The 27,863-nt window shown below is 39.6% G+C and overlaps 1 protein-coding gene across 1 annotated transcript in view; it reads right to left on the bottom strand.

The window, feature by feature from the left end:
- Positions 1-274: 274 nt before the first annotated feature.
- Positions 275-27,863, bottom strand: part of LOC128690807 (venom protein 302) — a 39,582-nt gene continuing 11,993 nt past the window's right edge. Inside the window, exons 3-5 of the mRNA XM_053779530.2 lie at positions 13,469-13,577; positions 7,576-7,702; positions 275-588 (exon numbers count right to left, since the gene is read on the bottom strand). Of these exons, the coding sequence (XP_053635505.1) occupies positions 584-588; positions 7,576-7,702; positions 13,469-13,577 (241 nt within the window). The 3' untranslated portion in view covers positions 275-583. The remainder of the gene's footprint in view (positions 589-7,575; positions 7,703-13,468; positions 13,578-27,863) is intronic.

Raw genomic sequence — 27,863 nt, 5'->3', positions numbered from 1 at the left:
TTAGGAAAAAATGGCAACGAAGCCTAATATTGTGAGGGAGCCGCACAGAGTAGCTTCAGGAGCCGCAGTTTACCCATCGTTGGGACTCTGATTATTTACAGTAAATATTTACCTAGTAAAAAATACCACTCACCTAACGATACAGGATGAGAATGTGTTATACTATACGTTTAGCTATAAAATTCATCATTAAAGTGAATTTAGCGTCTTTAGCAAAAAGCTTAACAATATATAAATGACTGCAAATAAGGTTAAATCAAATTTGTGTAACACGTTTACTTTGCTAACTTTATTGTGTATCTTATTCCAGACTGGTAGATGCTGTCAAGATATTACAGAGGAAGATACAGTAATTGCTTCAGCGACTGGTCCCTAAATTGTGAATGAAGTTCACTTACAAAAAAATGAAAACACAATTTAACATAATGGCTCAGGGCTCTCAAGGTAATTGGATTAAAACAACATTTTATAGTGATGTAAAAGATAATTGTTGCAGGTTAATGAACAGAAATGGCACCTGTTGTCCTCTTCATTGATGACCAAAAATGGCACCTATTGTCCTCTTCATAGGGTGAGTCAGCATTTAATCTGCAAAAATTAAATATGTCAAGAAATTGCCTATTATAATTCAAGATATAATGAAGTCTCATTTTTATTAAATTTATACATATTTTTATATGCTCTGATTATTTTCTTGCGGTATATTAATTGATGCAACAGTCTAACACTTTACAAGATGCCTTGCTCATAGGATGGTCTCGTGCATGTTTACTAATCGCTGAATATGAAGGCTTACCTGTCCTGTCCTACTGTATATGCTCAGCAGTTCGTGCCAGTAAATTGAGACTAACATCTCGTACACATATACTGATATACACTAGAAGACGCTAAGCTATCAGGGATCGATTCTTTGAACTAAAACAATGTGTAAAATGCAGCTATTCTTAAGAATAATGCAATGGGAACATTGCCGAAAAGAAATCCCTAAGAAATTTATTTAAAATGTTTCTAAGTGATTGCTTTTTCTACTGTAACTACAGAATTTTCTGGAGACATTAAAAATTTCTCCGACTGTTTACCAATGTAACAACGAAATTACATGGAAAATCTTTCTTCCTTAACACTGATCTAGTAAGCGGAATTCTTTAAGAATGAACCAAGTAAGATATAGCTACAAAAACTGTTGCTCTAAGCTCACTTTATTCTGTGTATCTGAGGAGTTCAACAAGATCTGCAGTTTTTATGTTCATGCGAATATTCATCTGTACCATTGCCCAAGCGTATTATTACAAAGGTCAACAACCAAAATGATTCAGAGACTAAAGTAGCAATTTCCAACTAATTTTAGGTCACTGATAATGAATATCATGGTTAAAAATTGTTTGTTAACTCTACTTTTCAATATACACCAATATACTTTTTATTATACACCAACGTGTCACAACAGTTTCCAACAGGCTTGTGGCATATGTTTCTTACCACACTCACAGTCTCGCTGACCTTTATTATTGGTCCAGCAGTCATAGAAGGTGGTTGTGATGTTCAAGTTTATATTTTGAGGTGAAAGGTAGGTGATTTTCTTAGCCAAAAACTTTTTAAACATATAATAAATATTCCCTGAGAAAGCTACTGATATGCATATGATGCATATTATATTAATTTTAATTTCCTCCTGAATGATAAAATACTTGTCTAGCTGTCATGCTTTGTATTATAATGATAAATTAATGAATACATTTTCTGTTTATCTTCTAATTGTTTGTTGTTTTCTTCTTTCAGGTGCCTCGTACTTGTGTGAATAGTACAGACAACTTCTGCTACATTTGTGGTAAGGTGACCTTTGCACCACAGAAGCGCCGTATAACTGCTATGGTTAGAAAGGCATATCGCCTATATTTTGGATACAAGATTTGTGACCAGGATAAGAACTGGTCTCCACACATATGCTGTAACAATTGTGCTACTAACCTTCACCAGTGGTTGAATAGGAAGAGAAAAGGAATGCCTTTTGCTGTGCCAGTGACATGGCAGGAGCCAACAGACCACATCAACAATTGTTATTTCTGTATGGTACCTCCAGTACAAAATGGTTTGTCAAAGAAAACAAAGGAGTCCATTGAATATCCAAACATTTCATCAGCTATTCGCCCAGTTCCACATGGAGGTCTACCTGTTCCTGATGCACCAACTTTAGTATCCTTCGAGTCAAATGAAGAAAGTGGTGAGGAGGAAGAAGAGAAGGATGACAGTGCTGGATTACAGTGAGCCATACTTCGATGAAGCACACTCCTTTGGCCATTTCTTATAAGAAAAGCGGAACTCCATGACCTTGTCAGGGATCTGCAACTAGCCAAAAATAAGGCAGAGCTGCTAGGCTCTCGTCTTCAACAATGGAATCTCCTAGCAGCTGACATTGGCAAGAGATGATTCTTCAGCTCACTATAAGCGTCAAGTAAAAAGGCAGAAAGTAGGTACGGATTAGAGTTTATAACATACTCATACATATTGTACGTTATAATAAAATAATCAAATATTACAGGTCTCTCGTATCTTTAAACTTATAGCCAATAAGCATTTTTCAAGGTGATATTTGGATTCAGGACATGAAAATATATAAGAATTAACTAATCCCATTTAAGAAGCATACAACTTTTCAAAAATTGTTGACCAGTGTTATTATTATTATTAATTATTTATATTCACCTATTCACCTATAATTTTGTGAGGTATGAAACATGAAGGTCTAATATTTCAGGCAACTTATAACATCATTGTAAAGGATAATTTACTATTTATGTCATTAAAATTTGACAACAACCTGATAAACATCGCAGGTAAAATTAATATGAACATCAGGTTAGTGATGATATTGCATGTCTTGGACTAACATAGAGCTCTGCACCGCTGAAGAATTTCTTTTATATAGAGCCAGTAAGTGTACTCACTATCTGATTTGTTAACAAGTATCAAAGAATAAAATTATTTGAGAACTGATAAAGAAAAAAATTAGACTAATGATGTGGAATTATTTTTACATAGTTTCCTAAATGTAGAACATATAAATGAATAATATAATAATTACGTATTAAATATGATGCTATTTGGACCCTTCGAGAAATTTCGAGTGAGGGGGAAGACAGAACAGCCGGGGAAGTGACGCCTCAGAGTGGGACGCTATTTGTAATTTGTGAACACTGGTTGTTGTGGGAAATTCTGCTAATAATCTACGTGTGAGTCATACCATGGCTTGTTGTAGTGTTTTAGAATCTCAGGTTCAAGTATTGAAGAAGGAGATTCTACTTCTTTAGGAGGAAAATAGGAGGCTGAAGCTCCGCATAGATGAGTTTGGGAGCGAGTGTGAGAAGGATTTAGCTGGTAAAGTAGGAATGGTCACCAGCAGCGATAGTGGCAGCCGCTTTAAGTGGCAAGTGGTTCACAGTTCAGGAAGAAGGAAGATGAGAGTTAATGGAGAAGATGTGAAGGTAGGAAATCGATTCTCTGTTCTCCAAGACGAGTGTACTTCAGTGGTTAGTGAGGTTGAAGGTACCACTGATTCCCCTGCTAATCAAGGTGAGAATATTTTAATAGGCGATTCTCAGGTAAGATATATGGACCGTGCATTTTGTAACAGAGACAGAAAGGTCAGACAGAGAGTGTGTCTTCCTGGAGCTGGTGTTGGCGACATAGTCAGCAGGTTGGATAATATTATGACAGGTAATGGGAACAAGTCCATTATCTGTCTTAGTGCTGGGGGTAATGACATTGGGAAGGGCAGGAGAGAGGAGCTGCTGGATAAGTACAGGTCAGCCATAGTAGTAGTTAGGTCTAAGGGAGGGATCCCAGTCATATGTAGCATCTTGCCTAGAAAGGGAGTGGGCAATGAATGGATGTCTAGGGCAATTGGTATAAATTGCTGGCTAGACAAGTACTGCAAGGAACTTGCAATCCCATTCATTGATAACTGGGACCTATTCTTTGGCAAACGTGATATGTATGCAAGGGATGGGGTTCATCTCTCTGGGGATGGAGTGGTTGCATTAGCCAATTCAATTGAGAGGGTAATTGATGACTTGTCTAGGAATTTAAAGTGATGGGTGTTTGTGGGAAACAATCAGGCTGCAGCATTAGGGTTAAAAACAGCAGTTATTACCGGGATACCTCAGGGATATGTTTAAAAGACAATATTCAAAATAAAGTTGCTAGTAATGGCAAATCAATTGATCAACAAAGAGAGATAGTAGAGGGCAACGAGTGACTAGCTCCCTTAAGGTTTACTATACAAACAGTAGGAGTCTAAGAAATAAGATAGATGAGCTAAAATTACTTGCAAGTGTAGATAATATAGATATTATTGGTATAACAGAGACCTGGTTCAACCTGAAAGATAGAGAAATGCCTTCTGAATGCAACATACAGGGTTATAAACTATTCCACACTGATAGAGTCAACAGGAAGGGTGGTGGTGTGGCGATGTCAGAGAAAATTTAAATTGTTGTCTTAGACATGATATAAGATTAGAAACATCGAACACAGAATCTGTTTGGCTACAGTTTCTCGAGGGACGTGGCAAATTAATTTTGGGTGTGATTTATAGGCCCCCAAACCTTGATAGAGAGGGCAGTAAGCTATATGGGACGAAATTCATAAGGCATCTAGATATGAAAATGTTGTGATAATGGGAGATTTTAACTTTAGACAAATTGATTGGAACAATATGACAGGAAGTCTTGAGTCTAGTGACTTTCTTGATACGGTTCAGGATTGCTTTTTAGAGCAGTTTGTGATAGAACCAACTAGAGGAAACAATCTGCTTGACTTGGTTCTTGCCAACAAAGATTCACTACTTAATAATCTTGAGGTTAATGATGAGCTTGGGGAAAGTGATCACAAATCACTTAGTTTCAATATATCATGGAATTACCCAGATAACTGCAATCAAATCTCTGTCCCAGATCTTCGCTTGGCCGACTTCATGGGACTGAAGAATTACTTGGGTGGGCTAAATTGGGATGTCCTAACTATGGGTCAGGTAGGTGATCTTGGTTGCCAATATGACGTTTTTCAGAGCATAGTTCTAGCTACCCAGACAACTTTTGTTCCGAGTAGGGAAATTAGAACTAACAAAAATGATCCCAAATGGATGACCAATAGATTAAAGCATCTCATTGGTCAAAAGAGAGGCATATATAGGCGTATCAAAAGAGGGGATGGGCAGTTAAGAAATCAATATATTCAATTAAAGAGAGAAATAAAAAAAGGAATAAGAAAAGCAAAAAGGGATTATGAGGCTAAGGTCGCAAGGGATTCAAAGACTAACCCAAAAGGGTTCTTTCAGGTATACAGAAGTAAGATTAGGGACAAGATTGTCCCACTTAAGAGTAACTCTGGTCAGATCACTGACAGTAATAAGGATATGTGTGAAATTCTAAATACCTACTTCCTCTCAGTTGTCACCCAGGAAAATACTAGCGATATTCCTGAAATAATAGATTATGTAGAAAAGGATGATAATAAACTATGTACGATTGCGGTAACCAGTGACATGGTCCTCAGACAAATAGAGAAGCTAAAACCTAACAAATTCTCAGGTCCTGATGAACCGTTTGCAAGGGTGTTAAAGGAATGTAAAGAGGAACTTAGCATACCTTTGGCTAATCTTTTTAACATATCACTACAAACTGGCATAGTGCGTGATAAGTGGAAAATGGCAAATGTAATACCTATTTACAAGGCAGGTGACAGGTCCTTGGCTTCGAACTATAGACCAATAAGCCTTACCTCCATAGTGGGAAGATTTATGGAATCAATAATTGCCGAAGCAATTCGTAGCCATCTTGACAGGCACAGATTAATGTTTCTCAACACGGTTTTACAAAGGGGCGTTCCTGTCTTACGAATTTACTAACTTTTTTCACTAAGGTGTTTGAGGAGGTAGATCATGGTAATGAATATGATATTGTGTATATGGACTTCAGTAAGGCTTTCGATAGAGTTCCACACCAGAGGCTGTTGAGGAAACTTAGGGCACACGGAGAAATTTTTTCCTGGGTAAAGGCATGGCTGACAAATAGACAGCAGAGAGTTTGCATAAATGGGGAGAAATCAGAATGGGGGCACGTCACAAGCTTCATATCTAGAAGTATAAATAATAGAAGTCCTCAGGTTGTTCTTCAACTCTATATATCCTTGGTTAGGCCTCATTTAGACTATGCTGCTCAGTTCTGGTCACCGTATTACAGAATGGATATAAATGCTCTGGAAAACGTACAAAGGAGGATGACAAAGATGATCCCATGTATCAGAAATCTTCCCTATGAGGATAGACTGAGGGTCCTGAATCTGCACTCTCTAGAAAGGCGTAGAATTAGGGGGGATAGGATCGAGGTGTATAAATGGAAAACAGGAATAAATAAAGGGGATGTAAATAGCGTGCTGAAAATTTCCAGCCAAGACAGGACTCTCAACAATGGTTTCAAGTTGGAAAAATTCAGATTCAGGAAGGATATAGGAAAGCACTGGTTTGGTAATAGAGTTGTGGATGAGTGGAACAAACTCCCAATTACAGTTATTGAGGCTAAAACGTTGTGTAGTTTTAAAAATAGGTTAGATAAATACATGAGTGGATGTGGGTAGGTGTGAGTTGGACCTGACTAGCTTGTGCTGCTGGGTCTGGTGCAGTGCTTCATCCTTGAGTGGAGATGACCCGACTGGGTGGGTCATTGGGATAATCCGGGGGGTGGATCATTGGTCTAATTCGGGGGGGATGGACCTGCTCCGCATGGGTCAGTAGGCCTGTTGCAGTGTTCCTTCTTTCTTATGTTCTTATGTTCTTTTGTCTTCCGAACCAAATTGGAGGGTTTCGGCCTGAATTTGTTATAGGAACCCGTATGGATGGCGGAAGACAAGGGATACGACCATCACTCACAGGGAAGTGCTCCTTTAGTCCTTGCATTTAGATCTCTAGCTGGCCAGTGTAGAGTCTAGGTGTTAGGCAGGTGTTGTGGTGTGATCCATCTACAGTAATTAAGTGGTAATACGAATTTCTTTTGTGTACCCAGCAAACCTAATTATATACAGTCCACATTGTTTTATAATTTTCCATTATTGGTATTAATGTTTAATACTGTGATTATTAATTTAATGTCAGGTCAAACTTTTTTGTGTGAGTGGTGATGAAGTGGGCATCGAGGGAGTTACAGTTGGGCTACCAACTGTGACTTAAGTCCCACTTATCTCACCCAGATTACTTGCCTGTAATAATTCAGGAAATATCCTGTAAACCTCATACAGGTAATTTGCTCACATAATAATAATAATTTACAAATAATGTACTGCATGAAGGTAACATGTTGGATCCTGTTGTAAATATCCCAGAGACATTGCTTTTATCTATTTGCAATTAATGATCAATCATAATTTTGAAAGTAATGCTGTTAACAATATTTAAAAAAAAAACATCAATTGCATAAACTTGAATCATAATTTGCCTCTGTCATACATTTGTTCCGTTTGTCATAGAGAAGAAAATATAACTTCTAATACCTTTATCTCCTTATAAAGTTAATTAAACCTTACCTTCATACACCTTGAGCTTACATTCACCAGGTGTCTGGTCCCTTAAGTTTGATGGGTTACTACAAATAAATTCTTCATCACACAAGCCAGCATGGTTCCAGATACCTCCACATGGTTCACCAAGAACCTGTGGGTAACAAAAGTAGCTGTAATATTTAGTAGTTGATAATGGAATAATTTAAAAAAAATTATTAATTAATATTTTAAGTCAAAAGAAGTTCAGTAGGATTTAATGAATTACATAATGTTTATTGAAAGTTACAACATAAAAGTGGCTAATGAAATGCAATATAAGTCTTCCATTTTTTGATAAATTTTCCACTTCAGAACTTGGACTCGTCACTTGACAGTGAGAATCCAAGTTGTAATGAAAGATACTTTATTTGCATAAAAGTAGTTAATACTGAGCTGGATAAACTCCCATTTTTTACTTATTAAAATAGATTTTGAAACTAAAATGTTACTATAAAATCCCGTCGTAGACAATAATGTTCAGAAGGTATCTGCACGAATTTTCTTATTTTCTCAAGATGAAGGTATAATGTTGTGATTTTTAAAATTCAGGCATTTGCAATGATTTTTAATGAAAAATTATATGCACATTTTAACATTTGTCAGTGTGGAAAACAAGATTAATGATCCATTCGAACAAAAATTAAAAAAAAAAAAACCTAAATGAAAGTAAAAAAAAAAAAAAAAGAAAATTTAGTGTATATTGATGTTAAAGAAAACTGTGCATTGCACAGTGACTCAAATGTCTGAGACAATCAAAAACATCAGAATTCTGTCGAAGGTCAAGAAAGGGCTGATCTTGCTACCATATGCAGCTCATAAGACTGCCATCCCCACGAGCCCCTTTGAGGCGGGGTAGATGGCAGACCAGAGGCCTAGCTTCTCCCTACGAGCCCCGTGAGGGTGGGGAATGTGGGTAGGCCTGGGGACACTTGGTCCCAAAGATGAGGAGGTACTGTACCTCCTCCCATGGAAGACTTAAGTCTCGAGACACTCCCCCAGATAGGGAGCCAAGGCCGGGTCACCACTACTTGGAAAAGACCCGGGCCGGGAGAATACCGGTGAATAAAAAAAAAAATCAGAATTCTATTAAAAATGTTAAACAACACATTTCTAATATCAAATTTAGATTTGTAAGAAAAAATACTTTGATGGCTCATTTTACCGTTCAAAAAACTGTTCATCTGATGTTCTAACATTTATGCAGAAGCCAAACGAAGGCAAGTGAACAAAGTTAACAGAGAGAAGGCAAGTGAACAAAGTTAACAGAGAGAAGGCAAGTGAACAAAGTTAACAGAGAGAGGGCAAGTGAACAAAGTTAACAGAGAAGGCAAGTGAACAAAGTTAACAGAGAAGGCAAATGAACAAAGTTAACAGAGAAGGAAAGTGAACAAAGTTAACACAGAGAAGGCAAGTGAACAAAGTTAACAGAGAAGGCAAGTGAACAAAGTTAACAGAGAAGGAAAGTGAACAAAGTTAACACAGAGAAGGCAAGTGAACAAAGTTAACAGAGAAGGCAAGTGAACAAAGTTAACAGAGAAGGCAAGTGAACAAAGTTAACACAGAGAAGGCAAGTGAACAAAGTTAACACAAAGAAGGCAAGTGAACAAAGTTAACAGAGAAGGCAAGTGAACAAAGTTAACAGAGAAGGCAAGTGAACAAAGTTAACACAGAGAAGGCAAGTGAACAAAGTTAACAGAGAGAAGGCAAGTGAACAAAGTTAACAGAGAGAAGGCAAGTGAACAAAGTTAACAGAGAGAAGGCAAGTGAACAAAGTTAACAGAGAGAAGGCAAGTGAACAAAGTTAACAGAGAAGGCAAGTGAACAAAGTTAACAGAGAAGGCAAGTGAACAAAGTTAACAGAGAAGGCAAGTGAACAAAGTTAACACAGAGAAGGCAAGTGAACAAAGTTAACAGAGAAGGCAAGTGAACAAAGTTAACAGAGAAGGCAAGTGAACAAAGTTTACACAGAGAAGGCAAGTGAACAAAGTTAACACAAAGAAGGCAAGTGAATAAAGTTAACAGAGAAGGCAAGTGAACAAAGTTAACAGAGAAGGCAAGTGAACAAAGTTAACAGATAGAAGGCAAGTGAACAAAGTTAACAGAGAGAAGGCAAGTGAACAAAGTTAACAGAGAGAAGGCAAGTGAACAAAGTTAACAGAGAGAGGGCAAGTGAACAAAGTTAACAGAGAAGGCAAGTGAACAAAGTTAACAGAGAAGGCAAGTGAACAAAGTTAACAGAGAAGGAAAGTGAACAAAGTTAACACAGAGAAGGCAAGTGAACAAAGTTAACAGAGAAGGCAAGTGAACAAAGTTAACAGAGAAGGCAAGTGAACAAAGTTAACAGAGATGGAAAGTGAACAAAGTTAACACAGAGAAGGCAAGTGAACAAAGTTAACAGAGAAGGCAAGTGAACAAAGTTAACAGAGAAGGCAAGTGAACAAAGTTAACACAGAGAAGGCAAGTGAACAAAGTTAACAGAGAAGGCAAGTGAACAAAGTTAACAGAGAAGGCAAGTGAACAAAGTTAACACAGAGAAGGCAAGTGAACAAAGTTAACACAAAGAAGGCAAGTGAACAAAGTTAACAGAGAAGGCAAGTGAACAAAGTTAACAGAGAAGGCAAGTGAACAAAGTTAACACAGAGAAGGCAAGTGAACAAAGTTAACACAGAGAAGGCAAGTGAACAAAGTTAACACAGAGAAGGCAAGTGAACAAAGTTAACACAGAGAAGGCAAGTGAACAAAGTTAACAGAGAAGGCAAGTGAACAAAGTTAACACAGAGAAGGCAAGTGAACAAAGTTAACAGAGAAGGCAAGTGAACAAAGTTAACAGAGAAGGCAAGTGAACAAAGTTAACAGAGAAGGCAAGTGAACAAAGTTAACACAGAGAAGGCAAGTGAACAAAGTTAACAGAGAGAAGGCAAGTGAACAAAGTTAACAGAGAGAAGGCAAGTGAACAAAGTTAACAGAGAGAAGGCAAGTGAACAAAGTTAACACAGAGAAGGCAAGTGAACAAAGTTAACAGAGAAGGCAAGTGAACAAAGTTAACACAGAGAAGGCAAGTGAACAAAGTTAACAGAGAAGGCAAGTGAACAAAGTTAACAGAGAAGGCAAGTGAACAAAGTTAACAGAGAAGGCAAGTGAACAAAGTTAAGAGAGAGAAGGCAAGTGAACAAAGTTAAGAGAGAGAAGGCAAGTGAACGAAGTTAACAGAGAGAAGGCAAGTGAACAAAGTTAACACAGAGAAGGCAAGTGAACAAAGCTAACAGAGAAGGCAAGTGAACAAAGTTAACACAGAGAAGGCAAGTGAACAAAGTTAACAGAGAAGGCAAGTGAACAAAGTTAACAGAGAGAAGGCAAGTGAACAAAGTTAACACAGAGAAGGCATGTGAACAAAGTTAACAGAGAGAAGGGAAGTGAACAAAGTTAACAGAGAGAAGGCATGTGAACAAAGTTAACACAAAGAAGGCAAGTGAACAAAGTTAACACAGAGAAGGCAAGTGAACAAAGTTAACACAAAGAAGGCAAGTGAACAAAGTTAACACAGAGAAGGCATGTGAACAAAGTTAACACAAGGAAGGCATATGAACAAAGTTAACACAGGGAAGGCAAGTGAACAAAGTTAACACAGAGAAGGCATGTGAACAGAGTTAACACAGGGAAGGCATGTGAACAAAGTTAACACAAGGAAGGCATGTGAACAAAGTTAACACAGGGAAGGCATGTGAACAAAGTTAACACAGGGAAGGCATGTGAACAAACAAAGTTAACTCATACATTCTTAATGCGTCTTCTCAGATCATTGTTTCTGTATTAATAATATTTGAGACAAGTTTGCACAACAGTGTTCACATGACTGTTACTGGGCATTCAATTTAATATAAATCTGAATTAAATATAAATTATTAATTTTTCTAATTTGTCCAGAGTTCTGGGACAACCTGAACATTAAAACTAGATAAAGAGAATCCAGTTAATATCCTTAAGAACAAGTCTGTTGTTTACACTAGTCTCATTAAAGTTATTGTAAGTTAATCCTTTACTGCCAATGACCCCTCAAGAGACGTTCCTTGACGCTGGTGAGGGGCTCTTGATCTAGGGAATTGGATCTGTGCTCCAGTTCCATGAATTGAACCTGAAAGCCTTCCATTCGCCCCCCCCCACATGCGTTGTATAATCCTACGGGTTTATCGCTCATCCATGATTATAATAAAACCAATAAAGGGTTCTTGATCCAAAGAATTTGATTCTTTCTTGGATCAAGCTTGACTGCCTACCATTCCTCAGATTCTTTATAACCTCAATAGGTCTGGATCTTCTTCATAAATGCATTAATAATTACGAGAGTTAATTACTATTTTGGAGGAAATTCATTATAACAATATACTTGCTGACAGTACGACTTTATTCTTGGAGTTTCGAATATACAAGTATTTATAAGTACGAAGTTTAGGGTATAAACGGGTAAATTAACAATAGAATATAATGAATCAAGTAATTCATGTTGGTTTATGAGAATTATGGTAGGGTTATGTTTTATTTGCAAGGAACACCATTACTGTTTTGACAAATTTAGTTTTCTCTCTAGGTTATGGACTATAATCTGGAATATAAAGCTGTGTATCATTATGATACATATCATTAATATTTTTGCAAATAAACAAAAGCACAGTCCAGTGATGTTTTGACCACGATGGCTGTTATTTTTGTACAGCATTTTGTATAACATTTATTTATAAAAAATTGTCTAGTAAATGTAATATATTAATTGTCGTCGTATGGCAATACCAACTTATTCTCGAGTTTCGATTTTGCATCAAGTTCAACTCTTTATCGTATTTTTTCTCATAATTTTGTTTTCTATTAGTCTATGTTGTTACTGTAAACTGGATGTTATCTCAGAGATTTCACAAATTTTCTCTCCTCAATATTCTCAAAAACACAAAAGTGAATACTTCATCTTTTTTTAAAGTTGTATAATTAACAATAAATGTAGAAGCGTGTTTCTGTACTGTCAATAAACATTCAGTTTTAAAGAACTATCATTTCAGTGGATATCTGTATCAAAAGTAGAATGACTGCCTCTCTAACTATCCAGGGAAGTGAGACATTAATTCTGACTAACTAGAAAGTCGTCATGTGACTCAGTACTTGACTTATACAACGCTTGTAATCGATATATCTGATATGATCTAGAATTGCTTATTTGTTTAACGAGTCCTTTTTTGTCCAAAATTTTCACAAATTTGAAAGTGCATTTTTGCTAAAAGCCGAGGGTCTTCAGACTTAGCCAGACGAGAGTATAATTATGAATAAGTTCCTATATTTTCTACACTTTTCGGACTCCCAGAAACTAGCAGCTGCACCTCCACAGTGTTAGAGATACTGAAAGCAGGAGAATATTGACATTGGAACCATGAATCAACTATTTACCATCTTCCCAGGATAACACGGTTACTCTTTTCGAGTTTTGAGGAGCTTTGTAATGTCTGCATAGGTTGGTCTGTCTTAGTGCTGGGAGGCGGGCTGTGACAAAGGTTCTCTTGAAAATATTGCTAGCCTGTTCATATTTGGAAATCGTTCCATCTTATATAAGCCACAATAGATAATGGTGTTCAGACTGAACTGGCGATGCACTGCCGCAGACATACCAATATTTAGTTAAGTCACAAAGAAAAGAGTTACACCATTGTTTGGTCTGAGGGTCGACACGTGTGTTATGATGTAATGAGGGAGATAGGCTTTCTTCTTTTGTGGTACTCTCACGAATTGTTGAGGCTAATTTTTTCACTAATAAGCCATCCCTGCATAAAAATAAAGAAAGTAATTAATTTGATTAGCATTTTTAAAGTAAATTTTATTTAAATGAGGCAACACTTACCTTGAAACATTTTGGACAGCAGCCACAGATGTCACTGCCTACACTGCCGGGGCAGGTCACCTCGGGACACTTACTGCGATTACATCTTGGACAAGACAGACCGGCGCTCCTGGGATACCAGAAATTTGCGTTGCATAAGAAATGAAAAAACTGTATTTGTTGAAATTTGCAACATCCATCCAAATATGTAATGCTGTCAACTTAAGTAAATTAAAAAAAAAAATGTAAATTATTTACGCAGTAAACCGAATTGTATATTATGTGTCTCTACTTTTGTAAACCTGGTTCTAGCTCCTGGAACTTCCTAGCTTGCAGGAGGGGGAGAGGAAGGTCGCGAAAACAAGCTCACCAGAAACAACTCAAGTTAACGACAGAGGGAAATAATAGACAGATGCTGAAGGTAAACATATAATAATACGAAAATTTTAAAATTAAACTTAACAAGCCACTTTAATGAAGCTAAAATCTATGTTGAAGATCTGAAGCGCTTAAGACATTCACAAATTATTCCATGGAAATCAATATTACAATTTATCTAACTAAAAAAATGTTGCGTACACAGACCAGAACCATTTCAATCTCCCACTAAGATACACCAGCACTGAAAGTTTAGAACCAGTCAGAAGAAGCATTCTCTAGCTGTCCCACAGCAACAAATACATCAGTGTTTCAGGTACACCAGTGTTTCAGGTACACCAGTGTTTCAGGTACACCAGTGTTTCAGGTACACCAGTGTTTCAGGTACACTAGGGTTTCAGAAACAACAGTGTTTCAGTTACACCAGTGTTTCAGGTACACCAGTGTTTCAGTTACACCAGTGTTTCAGTTACACCAGTGTTTCAGGTACACCAGTGTTTCAGGTACACTATGTTTCAGAAACAACAGTGTTTCAGGTACACTAGTGTTTCAGGTACACCAGTGTTTCAGTTACACCAGTGTTTCAGTTACACCAGTGTTTCAGTTACACCAGTGTTTCAGTTACACCAGTGTTTCAGTTACACCAGTGTTTCAGTTACACCAGTGTTTCAGTTACATCAGTGTTTCAGTTACACCAGTGTTTCAGTTACACCAGTGTTTCAGTTACACCAGTGTTTCAGTTACATCAGTGTTTCAGTTACACCAGTGTTTCAGTTACACCAGTGTTTCAGGTACAAGAGTGTTTCAGGTACACCAGTGTTTCAGGTACACCAGTGTTTCAGTTAAACTACTGTTTCAGGTACACCAGTGTTCCAGGTACACCAGTGTTTCAGTTACACCAGTGTTTCAGTTACACCAGTGTTTCAGTTACATCAGTGTTTCAGTTACACCAGTGTTTCAGTTACACTAGTGTTTCAGGAACACCTGTGTTTCAGTTACACTAGTGTTTCAGGTACACCAGTGTTTCAGATACACCAGTGTTTCAGCTACACCAGTGTTTCAGCTACACCAGTGTTTCAGTTACGCTAGTGTTTCAGGTACACCAGTATTTAAGTTACACTAGTGCTTCACGTACACCAGTGTTTCAGGTACACCAGAGTTTCAAATACACTAGTCTTTCAGAAACACCAGTGTTTCACTTACACTAGTGTTTCAGGTTCACCAGTGTTTCAGCTACACTAGTGTTTCAGGTACACCAGTGCTTCAGTTAAACTAGTGTTTCAGGTACACCAGTGTATCAGGTAAACCAGTGTTTCAGCTACACTAGTGTTTCAGGTACGCAAGTGTTTCAGTTACACCAGTGTTTCAGGAACACCAGTGTTTCAGCTGCACCAATGGTTCAGGCACACTACTATTTCAGTTACACCAGTGTTTCAGGTACACCAGTGTTTCAGTTACACTAGTGTTTCAGGTACACCAGTGGTTCAGGTAAACCAGAGTTTCAGTTACACTAGTGTTTCAGGTACACCAGTGCTTCAGGTACACTAGTGTTTCAGGTACACTACTGTTTCAGGAACACCAGTGTTTCAAGTACACTAGTGTTTCAGGTACGCCAGTGTTTCAGGTACACTAGTGTTTCAGTTACACGAGTCTTTCAGTTACACCAGTGTTTCAGTTACAAAAGTTTTTCAGGTACACTAGTGATTCAGGTATACCAGTGTTTCAGTTGCACCAGTGTTTCAGGTACAGTAGTGTTTCAGGTGCACCAGTGCTTCAGGTACAGTAGTGTTTCAGGTGCACCAGTGCTTCAGGCACGCTAGTGTTTCAGGCACACCAGTGTTTCAGTTACACCAGTGTTTCCGGTACACCAGTGTTTCCGGTACACCAGCGATTCAGATACACCAGTGTTTCAGTTACACCAGTTTTTCAGGTACACCAGTGTTTCAGGTACAACAATGTTTCAGGTACGCAATGTTTCAGTTAGTGTTTCAGGTACACCAGTGTTTCAGGTACACCAGTGTTTCAGGTACACCAGTGTTTCAGGTACACCAGTGTTTCAGGTACACCAGTGTTTCAGATACACCAGTGGTTCAGCTACACCAGTGTTTCAGCTACACCAGTGTTTCAGTAACGCTAGTGCTTCAGGTACACCAGTGTTTCAGGTACAAAAGTGTTTCAAATACACTAGTCTTTCAGATACACCAGTGTTTCACTTACACTAGTGTTTCAGGTACACCAGTGTTTCAGCTACACTAGTGTTTCAGGTACACCAGTGCATCAGTTAAACTAGTGTTTCAGGTACACCAGTGCATCAGGTACACCAGTGTTTCAGCTACACTAGTGTTTCAGGTACGCAAGTTTTTCAGTTACACCAGTGCTTCATGTACACCAGTGTTTCAGCTACACCAATGGTTCAGGCACACTAGTATTTCAGTTACACCAGTGTTTCAGGTACACCAGTGTTTCAGTTACACTAGTGTTTCATGTACATTGGTGTTTCAGGTACACCAGTGTTTCAGGTAAACCAGAGTTTCAGTTACACTAGCGTTTCAGGTACACCAGTGCTTCAGGTACACTAGTGTTTCAGGTACACTACTGTTTCAGGAACACCAGTGTTTCATGTACACTAGTGTATCAGGTACGCCAGTGTTTCAGGAACACCAGTGTTTCAGTTACACGAGTGTTTCAGTTACACCAGTGTTTCAGTTACAAAAGTTTTTCAGGTACACTAGAGTTTCAGGTACACCAGTGTTTCAGTTACACCAGTGTTTCAGGTACAGTAGTGTTTCAGGTGTACCAGTGCTTCAGGCACGTTAGTGTTTCAGGCACACCAGTGTTTCAGTTACACCAGTGTTTCCGGTACACTTGTGTTTCAGTTACACCAGTGTTTCAGATACACCAGTGTTTCAGTTACACCAGTTTTTCAGGTACACCAGTGTTTCAGGTACACTAGCGTTTCAGGTAAACTAGAGTCTCAGGTACACCAGTGTTTCAGGTACAGCAATGTTTCAGGTACGCCATGTTTCAGTTAGTGTTTCAGGTACACCAGTGTTTCAGGCACACCAGTGTTTCAGTTACACTAGTGTTTCAGGGACACCAGTGTTTTAGTTACACCAGTGTTTCAGGTACACCAGTGCTTCAGGTACACCAGTGTTTCAGGTACACCAGTGTTTCAGTTACACTACTGTTTCAGGTACACCAGTGTTCCAGGTACACTAGTGTTTCAGTTACACCAGTGTTTCAGTTACACCAGTGTTTCAGTTACATCAGTGTTTCAGTTACACCAGTGTTTCGGTTACACTAGTGTTTCAGGTACACCTGTGTTTCAGTTACACTAGTGTTTCAGGTACACCAGTGTTTCAGATGCACCAGTGTTTCAGCTACACCAATGTTTCAGCTACACCAGTGTTTCAGTTACGCTAGTGTTTCAGGTACACCAGTGTTTCAGGTACACCAGTGTTTCAAATACACTAGTCTTTCAGATACACCAGTGTTTCACTTACACTAGTGTTTCAGGTACACCAGTGTTTCAGGTACACTAGTGTTTCCGGTTCACCAGTGCTTCAGTTAAACTAGTGTTTCAGGTACACCAGTGTATCAGGTACACCAGTGTTTCAGCTACACTAGTGTTTCAGGTACGCAAGTGTTTCAGTTACACCAGTGTTTCAGGTACACCAGTGTTTCAGTTACACTAGTGTTAGAGGTACACCAGTGTTTCAGGTACACCAGTGATTCAGATATACTAGTGTTTCAGTTACACCAGTGTTTCAGATACATCAGTATTTCAGTTACACCAGTTTTTCAGGTACACCAGTGTTTCAGGTACACTACCGTTTCAGGTACACGAGTGTCTCAGGTACACCAGTGTTTCAGGTACAACAATGCTTCAGGTACGCCATGTTTCAGTTAGTGTTTCAGGTACACCAGTGTTTCAGGCACACCAGTGTTTCAGTAACTCTAGTGTTTCAGGTACACCAGTGTTTCAGGTACACCAGTGTTTTAGTTACACCAGTGTTTCAGGTACACCAGTGTTTCAGGAGGCCTGGTCTCAGACCGGGCCGCGGGGGCGTTGACCCCCGGAACTCTCTCCAGGTAAACTCCAGGTAAACACCAGTGTTTCAGGTACACCAGTGTTTCAGGTACACCAGTGTTTCAGTTACACTAGTGTTTCAGGTACACCAGTGTTTCAGGTACACCAGTGTTTTAGTTACACCAGAGTTTCAGGTACACCAGTGTTTCAGGTACACCAGTGTTTCAGTTGAGAACAATGTTTCAGTTACACCAGTGTTTTAGGTACACCAGTGTTTCAGTTACACCAGTATTTTAGTTACACCAGTGTTTCAGGTACACCAATGTTTTAGGTACACCAGTGTTTCAGGTACACCAGTGTTTCAGTTACATTAGTGTTTCAGGCACACCAGTGTTTCAAGTACACCAATGTTTCAGCAACGCCAGTGTTTCAGGTACACCAGTGTTTCAAGTACCAGTGTTTAGGTACACTAGTGTTTCAGGTACACTAGTGTTTCGGGTGCACCAGTGTTTCAGTTACATTAACGTTTCAGGTACACCAGTGTTTAAGGTACACTAGTGTTTCAGGTACACCAGTGTTTCAGGTACACCAGTGTTTCCGGTAGACCAGTGTTTCAGGTAAACCAGTGCTTCAGGTACATTAGTGTTTCAGGTATACCAGTGTTTCAGGTAAACCAGTGTTTAATGTACACTAGTGTTTCAGGTACACTAGTGTGTCTGGTACACCAGTGTTTCAGGTGCACCAGTGTTTCAGTTACACTAGTGTTTCAGATACACCAGTGTTTCAAGTACACCAGTGTTTCAGTTATACCAGTGTTTCAATTACACCAGTGTTTCAGCTACACTAGTGTTTCAGTTACACCAGTGTTTCAGTTACACCAGTGTTTCAGTTACACTAGTGTTTTAGGTGTTTCAGTTACATCAGCGTTTCAGGTACACCAGTGTTTCAGTTACACTTGTGTTTCAGGTACACCAGCGTTTCAAGTACACCAGTGTTTCAATTACACTAGTCTTTCAGGTACACCAGTGTTTCAGTTACACTAGTGTTTCAGGTACGCCAGTGTTTCAGGTACACCAGTGTTTCAGCTACACTAGTGTTTCAGGTACACCAGTGTTTCAGTTACACTAGTGTTTCAGGTACACCAGTGTTTCAGGTACACCAGTGTTTCAGGTACACCAGTGTTTCAGTTACACTACTGTTTCAGGTACTCCAGTGTTCCAGGTACACTAGTGTTTCAGTTACACAAGTGTTTCAGTTACACCAGTGTTTCAGTTACACCAGTGTTTCAGTTACACCAGTGTTTCAGTTACACTAGTGTTTCAGGTACACCTGTGTTTCAGTTACACTAGTGTTTCAGGTACTCCAGTGTTTCAGATACACCAGTGTTTCAGCTACACCAATGTTTCAGCTACACCAGTGTTTCAGTTACGCTAGTGTTTCAGGTACACCAGTGTTTAAGGTACACTAGTGTTTCAGGTATACCAGTGTTTCAGGTACACCAGTGTTTCAGTTACACCAGTGTTTCAGTTACACTAGTGTTTTAGGTGTTTCAGGTACACCAGTGCTTCAGGTACACCAGTGTTTCAGTTACGCAAGTGTTTCAGGTACACCAGTATTTCAGGTACACCAGTGTTTAAGTACACTAGTGTTTCAGTTACACCAGCGTTTCAGGTACACCAGTGTTTCAGTTACACTTGTGTTTCAGGTACACCAGCGTTTCAAGTACACCAGTGTTTCAATTACACTAGTCTTTCAGGTACACCAGTGTTTCAGTTACACTAGTGTTCCAGGTACGCCAGTGTTTCAGGTACACCAGTGTTTCAGCTACACTAGTGTTTCAGGTACACCAGTGTTTCAGTTACACTAGTGTTTCAGGTACACCAGTGTTTCAGGTACACCAGTGCTTCAGGTACACCAGTGTTTCAGGTACACCAGTGTTTCAGTTACACTACTGTTTCAGGTACACCAGTGTTCCAGGTACACTAGTGTTTCAGTTACACCAGTGTTTCAGTTACACCAATGTTTCAGTTACACCAGTGTTTCAGTTACACTAGTGTTTCAGGTACACCTGTGTTTCAGTTACACTAGTGTTTCAGGTACACTAGTGTTTCAGGTACACCTGTGCTTCAATTACACTAGTCTTTCAGGTACACCAGTGTTTCAGTTACACTAGTGTTTCAGGTACGCCAGTGTTTCAGCTACACCAGTGTTTCAGCTACACTAGTGTTTCAGGTACACCAGTGTTTCAGTTACACTAGTGTTTCAGGTACACCAGTGTTTCAGGTACACCAGTGTTTCAGGCACACTAGTGCTTCAGGTACACCAGTGTTTCAGGTACACCAGTGTTTCAGTTACACTACTGTTTCAGGTACACCAGTGTACCAGGTACACTTGTGTTTCAGCTACACCAGTGTTTCAGTTACACCAGTGTTTCAGTTACACCAGTGTTTCAGTTACACTAGTGTTTCAGGTACACCTGTGTTTCAGTTACACTAGTGTTTCAGGTACTCCATTGTTTCAGATACACCAGTGTTTCAGCTACACCAATGTTTCAGCTACACCAGTGTTTCAGTTACGCTAGTGTTTCAGGTACACCAGTGTTTCAGGTACACCAGTGTTTAAGTTACACTAGTGTTTCAGGTATGCCAGTGTTTCAGGTACACCAGTGTTTCAAATACACTAGTCTTTCAGGTACACCAGTGTTTCACTTACACTAGTCTTTCAGGTACACCAGTGTTTCAGGTACACTAGTGTTTCCGGTTCACCAGTGCTTCAGTTAAACTAGTGTTTCAGGTACACCAGTGTATCAGGTACACCAGTGTTTCAGCTACACTAGTGTTTCAGGAACGTAAGTGTTTCAGTTACACCAGTGATTCAGTTGAGAACAATGTTTCAGTTACACCAGTGTTTTAGTTACACCAGTGTTTCAGTTACCCCAGTATTTTAGTTACACCAGTGTTTCAGGTACACCAGAGTTTCAGTTGCAATATTGTTTCAGTTACACTAGTGTTTCAGGTACACCAGTGCTTCAAGTACCAGTGTTTAGGTACACTAGTGTTTCAGGTGCACCAGTGTTTCAGTTACATTAACGTTTCAGGTACACCAGTGTTTAAGGAACACCAGTGTTTCAGGTACGCCAGTGTTTCAGTTGGTGTTTAAGGTACACCAGTGTTTCAGGTACACCAGAGTTTCAGTTGCAATATTGTTTCAGTTACACTAGTGTTTCAGGTGCACCAGTGTTTCAAGTACCAGTGTTTAGGTACACTAGTGTTTCAGGTACACTAGTGTTTCAGGTGCACCAGTGTTTCAGTTACATTAACGTTTCAGGTACACCAGTGTTTAGGTACTCTAGTGTTTCAGGTACACCAGTGTTTCAGGTACACCAGTGTTTCAGGTACACCAGTGTTTTAGGTAAACCAGTGCTTCAGGTACATTAGTGTTTCAGGTATACCAGTGTTTCAGGTAAACCAGTGTTTAGTGTACACTAGTGTTTCAGGTACACCAGTGTTTCAGGTACACCAGTGTTTCAGTTACATTAGTGTTTCAGGTACACCAGTGTTTCAAGTACACCAGTGTTTCAGTTATACCAGTGTTTCAATTACACCAGTGTTTAAGCTACACTAGTGTTTCAGTTACACCAGTGTTTCAGGTACACCAGTGTTTCAGGTACACTAGTGTTTCAGGTAAACCAGTGTTTCAGTTGCACTAGTGTTTCAGGTGCACCAGTGTTTCAGCTACACCAGTGTTTCAGCTACACTAGCGTTTTAGGTGCACCAATGTGTCAGTTACACTAGTGCTTCAAGTACTCCAGTGTTTTAGGTACACTAGTGTTTCAGGTACACCAGTGTTTCAGTTACGCTAGTGTTTCAGGTACACCAGTGTTTCAGGTACATCAGTGTTTCAGGTATATCAGTGTTTAAGTTACACTAGTGTTTCAGTTACACCAGCGTTTCAGGTACACCTATATTTCAGTTACACTAGTGTTTCAGGTACATCAGTGTTTCATGTAAACCAGTGCTTTATGTACACTAGTGTTTCAGGTATACCAGTGTTTTAGGTAAACCAGTGTTTCAGGAACACTAGTGTTTCAGGTACATCAGTGTTTCAGGTACATCAGTGTTTCAGGTAAAGCAGTGCTTTATGTACACTAGTGTTTCAGGTATACCAGTGTGTCAGGTACACTAGTGTTTCAAGTACACGTGTGTTTCATGTACACCAGTGTTTCAGGAACACCAGTGTTTCAGTTACACCAGTGTTTCAGTTACATTAATGTTTCAGGTACACCAGTATTTCAGCTACACCAGTGTTTCAGGTACACCAGTGTTTCAGTTACGCTAGTGTTTCATGTACACCAGTATTTCAGTTACACTAGTGTTTCAGGTACACAAGTGTTTCAGGTGCACCAGTGTTTCAATTACACTAGTCTTTCAAGTACACCAGTGTTTCATTTACACCAGTGTTTCAGGTATGCCAGTGTTTCATGTACACCAGTGTTTCAGCTACACTAGTGTTTCAGGTACACCAGTGTTTCAGTTACACTAGTGCTTCAGGTACACCAGTGTTTCAGCTACACCAGTGTTTCAGGAACACCAGTGTTTCAGTTACACTAGTGTTTCAGGAACACCAGTGTTTCAGCTACACCAGTGTTTCAGGAACACCAGTGTTTCAGTTACACAAGCGTTTCAGTTACATCAGTGTTTCTGTTACACAAGTGTTTCAGGTTAACCAGTGTTTCAGGTAAGCCAGTGCTTCAGGTACACTAGTTTTTCAGGTATATCAGTGTTTCAAATAAACCAGTGGTTCAGGTACACTAGTGTTTCAGGTACACTAGTGCTTCTGGTACACCAGTGTTTCAGGTACACCAGTGTTTCAAGTACACCAGTGTTTCAGGAACACCAGTGTTTCAGGTACACCGGTGTTTCAGGTACACCAATGTTTCAGTTACACTAGTGTTTCAGGTACACCAGTGTTTCAAATTCACTAGTCTTTCAGATACACCAGTGTTTCACTTACACTAGTGTTTCAGGTACACCAGTGTTTCGGCTACACTAGTGTTTCAGGTTCACCAGAGTTTCAGTTAAACTAGTGTTTCAGTTACACTAGTGTTTCAGGTACACCAGTGTTTCAGTTACACTAGTGTTAGAGGTACACCAGTGTTTCAGGTACACCAGTGATTCAGATATACTAGTGTTTCATGTACACCAGTGTTTCAGTTACATTAATTTTTCAGGTACACTAGTATTTCAGTTACACCAGTGTTTCAGATACACCAGTGTTTCAGTTACACTAGTATTTCAGGTACACCAGTGTTTCAGACACACCAGTGTTTCAGGTAAACCAGTGTTTCAGTTACACTAGTGTTTCAGGTACACCAGTGTTTCAGGTACACCAGTATTTCAGGTACACTAGTGTTTCAGGTACGCGTGTTTCAGTTACACCAGTGTTTCAGTTACAAAAGTGTTTCAGGTGCACTAGTGTTTCAGGTACACCAGTGTTTCAGTTACACTATTGTTTCAGGTACCGTAGTGCTTCAGATGCACAAGTGTTTCAGGCACGTTAGTGTTTCAGGTACACCAGTGTTTCAGTTACACCAGTATTTCTGGTACACTTATGTTTCAGTTACACCATTGTTTCAGGTATATCAGTGTTTCAGTTACACCAGTTTTTCAGGTACACAAGTGTTTCAGGTACAATAGCGTCTGAGGTACACCAGTGTTTCAGTTACACTAGAGTTTCAGGTACAGCAGTGTTACAGTTACACTAGTGTTTCAGGTACTCCAGTGTTTCAAGTACACCAGTGTTTCAGCAACGCCAGTGTTTCAGGAACACTAGTGTTTCAGTTACTCTATTGTTTCAGTTACACTAGTGTTTCAGGTACACCAGTGTTTCAAGCACCAGTGTTTCAGGTACACTAGTGTTTCAGGTACACTAGTGTTTCAGGTACACCAGTGTTTCAGTTACATTAATTTTTCAGGTACACCAATGCTTCAGGTACGCCAGTGTTTCAGTTGGTGTTTAAGGTACACTAGTGTTTCGGGTACACCAGTGTTTCAGGTACACCAGTGTTTCAGGTACACCAGTGTTTCAGGAAAACCAGTGATTCAGGTGCATTAATGTTTCAGGTATACCAGTGTTTCAGGTAAACCAGTGTTTAATATACACTGGTGTTTCAGGTACACTAGTGTTTCTGGTACACCAGTGTTTCACGTACACCAGTGTTTCAGTTATACCAGTGTTTCAATTACACCAGTGTTTCAGCTACACTAGTGTTTCAGTTACATCAGTGTTTCAGTTACACCAGTGTTTCAGTTACACTAGTGTGTCAGTTACACCTGTGTTTCAGTTACACCAGTGTTTCAGTTACACTATTGTTTCAGGCACACTAGTGTTTCGGCTTCGCTAGTGTTTCAGGTACACCAGTGTTTCAGTTACGCTAGTGTTTCATTTTCACCAGTGTTTCAGGTACACCAGTGTTTCAGTTACACTTGTGTTTCAGTTACACCAGGGTTTCAGGTACACCAGTGTTTCAGTTACACTTGTGTTTCAGGTACACCAGTGTTTCAGGTACACCAGTGTTTCAATTACACTAGTCTTTCAGGTACACCAGTGTTTCAGTTACACTAGTGTTTCAAGTACACCAGTGTTTCAGCTACACCAGTGTTTCAGCTACACCAGTGTTTCTGCTGCACCAGTGTTTCAGCTATACTAGCGTTTCAGGTGCACCAATGTGTCAGTTACACTAGTGTTTCAAGTACACCAGTGTTTCAGGTACGCCAGTGTTTCATATGTAGCAGTGTTTCAGTTACACCAGCGTTTCAGGTACACAAGTGGTTCAGTTACACTAGTGTTTCAGGTACATCAGTGTTTCATGGAAACCAGTGCTTTATGTACACTAGTGCTTCAGGTATACCAGTGTTTCAGGTAAACCAGTGTTTCAGGTACACAAGTGTTTGTGGTACACCAGTGTTTCAGGTACACCACTGTTTGAGTTACAGTAGTGTTTCAGGCACACTAATGTTTCAGGTACACCAGTGTTTCATTTATACTAGTGTTTCAGTTACACCAGTGTTTCAGCTACTCTAGTGTTTCAGTTACACCAGTGTTTCAGTTACACTAGTATTTCAGTTACACTAATGTTTCAGGTACACTAGTGTTTCAGCTACACTAGTGTTTCAGGCACACTAGTGTTTCAGGTACACCAGTGTTTCAGTTACACAAGTGTTTCAGGTACACCAGTGTTTAAGTTACGCTAGTGTTTCAGGTACACCAGTTTTTCAGGTACACCAGTGTTTCGATTACACTTGTCTTTCAGGTACACCAGTGTTTCATTTACACTAGTGTTTCAGGTACACCAGTGTTTCAGGTAAACCATTGCTTCAGGTACACTAATGTTTGAGGTATATCAGTGTTTCAGGTAAACCGGTGTTTCAGGAACACTAGTGTTTCAGGTACTCTAGCGTTTCTGGTACACCAGTGTTTCAGGTACACCAGTGTTTCAGGTACACCAGTGTTTCAGGTACACCAATGTTTCAGTTACACTAGTGTTTCTGGTACACCAGTGTTTCAGTTACACCACTGTTTCAGGTTCACCGGTGTTTCAGTTACACTAGTGTTTCAGGTGCACCAGTGTTTCAGGTACGCCAATGTTTTAGGTACACCAGCGTTTCAGTTACACTAGTGTTTCAGGTACACCAGTGTTTTAGGTACACCGGTGTTTCAGTTACACTAGTGTTTCAGGTACATCAGTGTTTCAGGTAAACAAGTGCTTTATGTACACTAGTGTTTCAGGTATACCAGTGTTTCAGGTAAACCAGTGCTTTATGTACACTAGTGTTTCAGGTACACCAATGTTTCAGTTACACTAGTGTTTCAGGCACACCAGTGTTTCAGTTACACTAGTGTTTCATGCTCACCAGTGTTTCAGGTACACCAGTGTTTCAGTTACACTAGTGTTTCAGTTACACTAGTGTTTCAGGTACACTAGTGTTTCAGCTGCGCTAGTGTTTCAGGTACACCAGTGCTTCAGCTACACCAGTGTTTCACGTACACCAGTGTTTCAGTTACGCTAGTGTTTCAGGTACACCAGTATTTCAGTTACACTAGTGTTTCAGGTACACCAGTGTTTCAGGTACACCAGTGTTTCAATTACACTAGTCTTTCAAATACACCAGTGTTTCATTTATACTAGTGTTTCAGCTATGCCAGTGTTTCAGGTACACCAGTGTTTCAGCTACACTAGTGTTTGAGGTACACCAGTGTTTCAGTTACACTAGTGTTTTAGGTACACCAGTGTTTCAGCTACACTAGTGTTTCAGGTACACTATTGTTCCAATAACACCAGTGTTTCAGGCACACTAGTGTTTCAGGTACACTAGTGTTTCTGGTACACCAGTGTTTCAGGTACACCAGTGTTTCAGGTACACAAGTGTTTCAGTTAAACTAGTGTTTCAGGTACACCAGTGTTTCAGTTACACCAGTGTTTCAGGTACACCGGTGTTTCAGTTACACCAGTGTTTCAGGTACACCAGTGTTTCAGTTACACCAGTGTTTTAGGTACACCGGTGCTTCAGCTACACCACTGTTTTAGGTACACCGGTGTTTCAGTTACACTAGTGTTTCAGGTACACCAATGTTTCAGGTGCACTACTGTTTGAGGTACACCAGTGTTTCAGGTACACTAGTGCTTCAGGTACAATACTGTTTCATGTACACAGTGTTTCAGGTACACTAGTATTTCAGGTACACCAGTGTTTCAGGTACACCAGTGTTTCAGTTACATTAGTGTTTCAGGTACACCGGTGTTTCAGGTACACCAGTGTTTCAGATACACCAATGTTTCAGTTACACTAGTGTTTCAGGTACACCAGTGTTTTAGATGCACTGATGTTTCAAGTACACCAGTGTTTCAGGTAAACCAGGGTTTCAGGTACACTAGTGTTTCAGGTATACCAGTGTTTCATGTACACCAGTGTGTCAGGTACACCACTGTTTTAGTTACATTAATGTTTCAGGTACACCAGTGTTTCAGGTACGCCAATGTTTCAGGTACGCTAGTGTTTCTGTTAGTGCTTCAGGTACAACAGTGTTTCAGGTAAACCAGTGTTTTAGGTACACCGGTGTTTCAAGTACACCAGTATTTCAGGTACACCAGTGTTTCAGTTACACCAGTGTTTCAGGTACACCAGTGTTTCTGGTACACTAGTGTTTCTTGTACACTAGTGTTTCAGTTACACTAGTTTTTCAGGTACACCAGTGTTTTAGGTACACCGGTGTTTCAGGTACACCAGTGTTTCAGGTACACCTGTGTTTCAGGTACACCAGTGTTTCAGGTACACCAGTGTTTCAGGTACACCAGTGTTTCAGGTACACCAGTGTTTCAGGTACACCAGTGTTTCAGGTACACCAGTGTTTCAGTTACACTAGTGTTTCAGGTACACCAGTGTTTCAGATACACCAGTGTTTCAGGTACACCAGTGTTTCAGGTTCACCAGTGTTTCAGGTACACCAATGTTTCAGTTACATTAGTGTTTCAGGTACACCAGTGTTTTAGGTACACTGATGTTTCAAGTACACCAGTGTTTCAGGTAAACCAGGGTTTCAGGTGCTCTAGTGTTTCAGGTATACCAGTGTTTCAGGTACACCAGTGTGTCAGGTACACCAATGTTTCAGGTAAGCCAGTGTTTCAGTTAGTGATTCAGGTACAACAGTTTTTCAGATACACCAGTATTTCAGGTACACCAATGTTTCAGGTAAACCAGTGTTTTAGGTACACCAGTGTTTCAGGTACACCAGTATTTCAGGTTCACCAGTGTTTCAGGTACACCAGTGCTTCAGGTACACCAGTATTTCGGGTACACTAGTGTTTTTGGTACACTAGTGTTTCAGGTTCACTAGTGTTTCAATTACACTAGTGTTTTAGGTACACCAGTGTTTCAGGTACACCAGTGTTTCAGGTACACCAGTGTTTCTGGTACACTAGTGTTTCTGGAACACTAGTGTTTAAGTTAC

This window comes from Cherax quadricarinatus, chromosome 24 (assembly GCF_038502225.1).
Source record: "Cherax quadricarinatus isolate ZL_2023a chromosome 24, ASM3850222v1, whole genome shotgun sequence".
Lineage (NCBI taxonomy): Eukaryota > Metazoa > Arthropoda > Malacostraca > Decapoda > Parastacidae > Cherax > Cherax quadricarinatus.
This window is presented reverse-complemented; position numbering and strand designations above follow the sequence as displayed.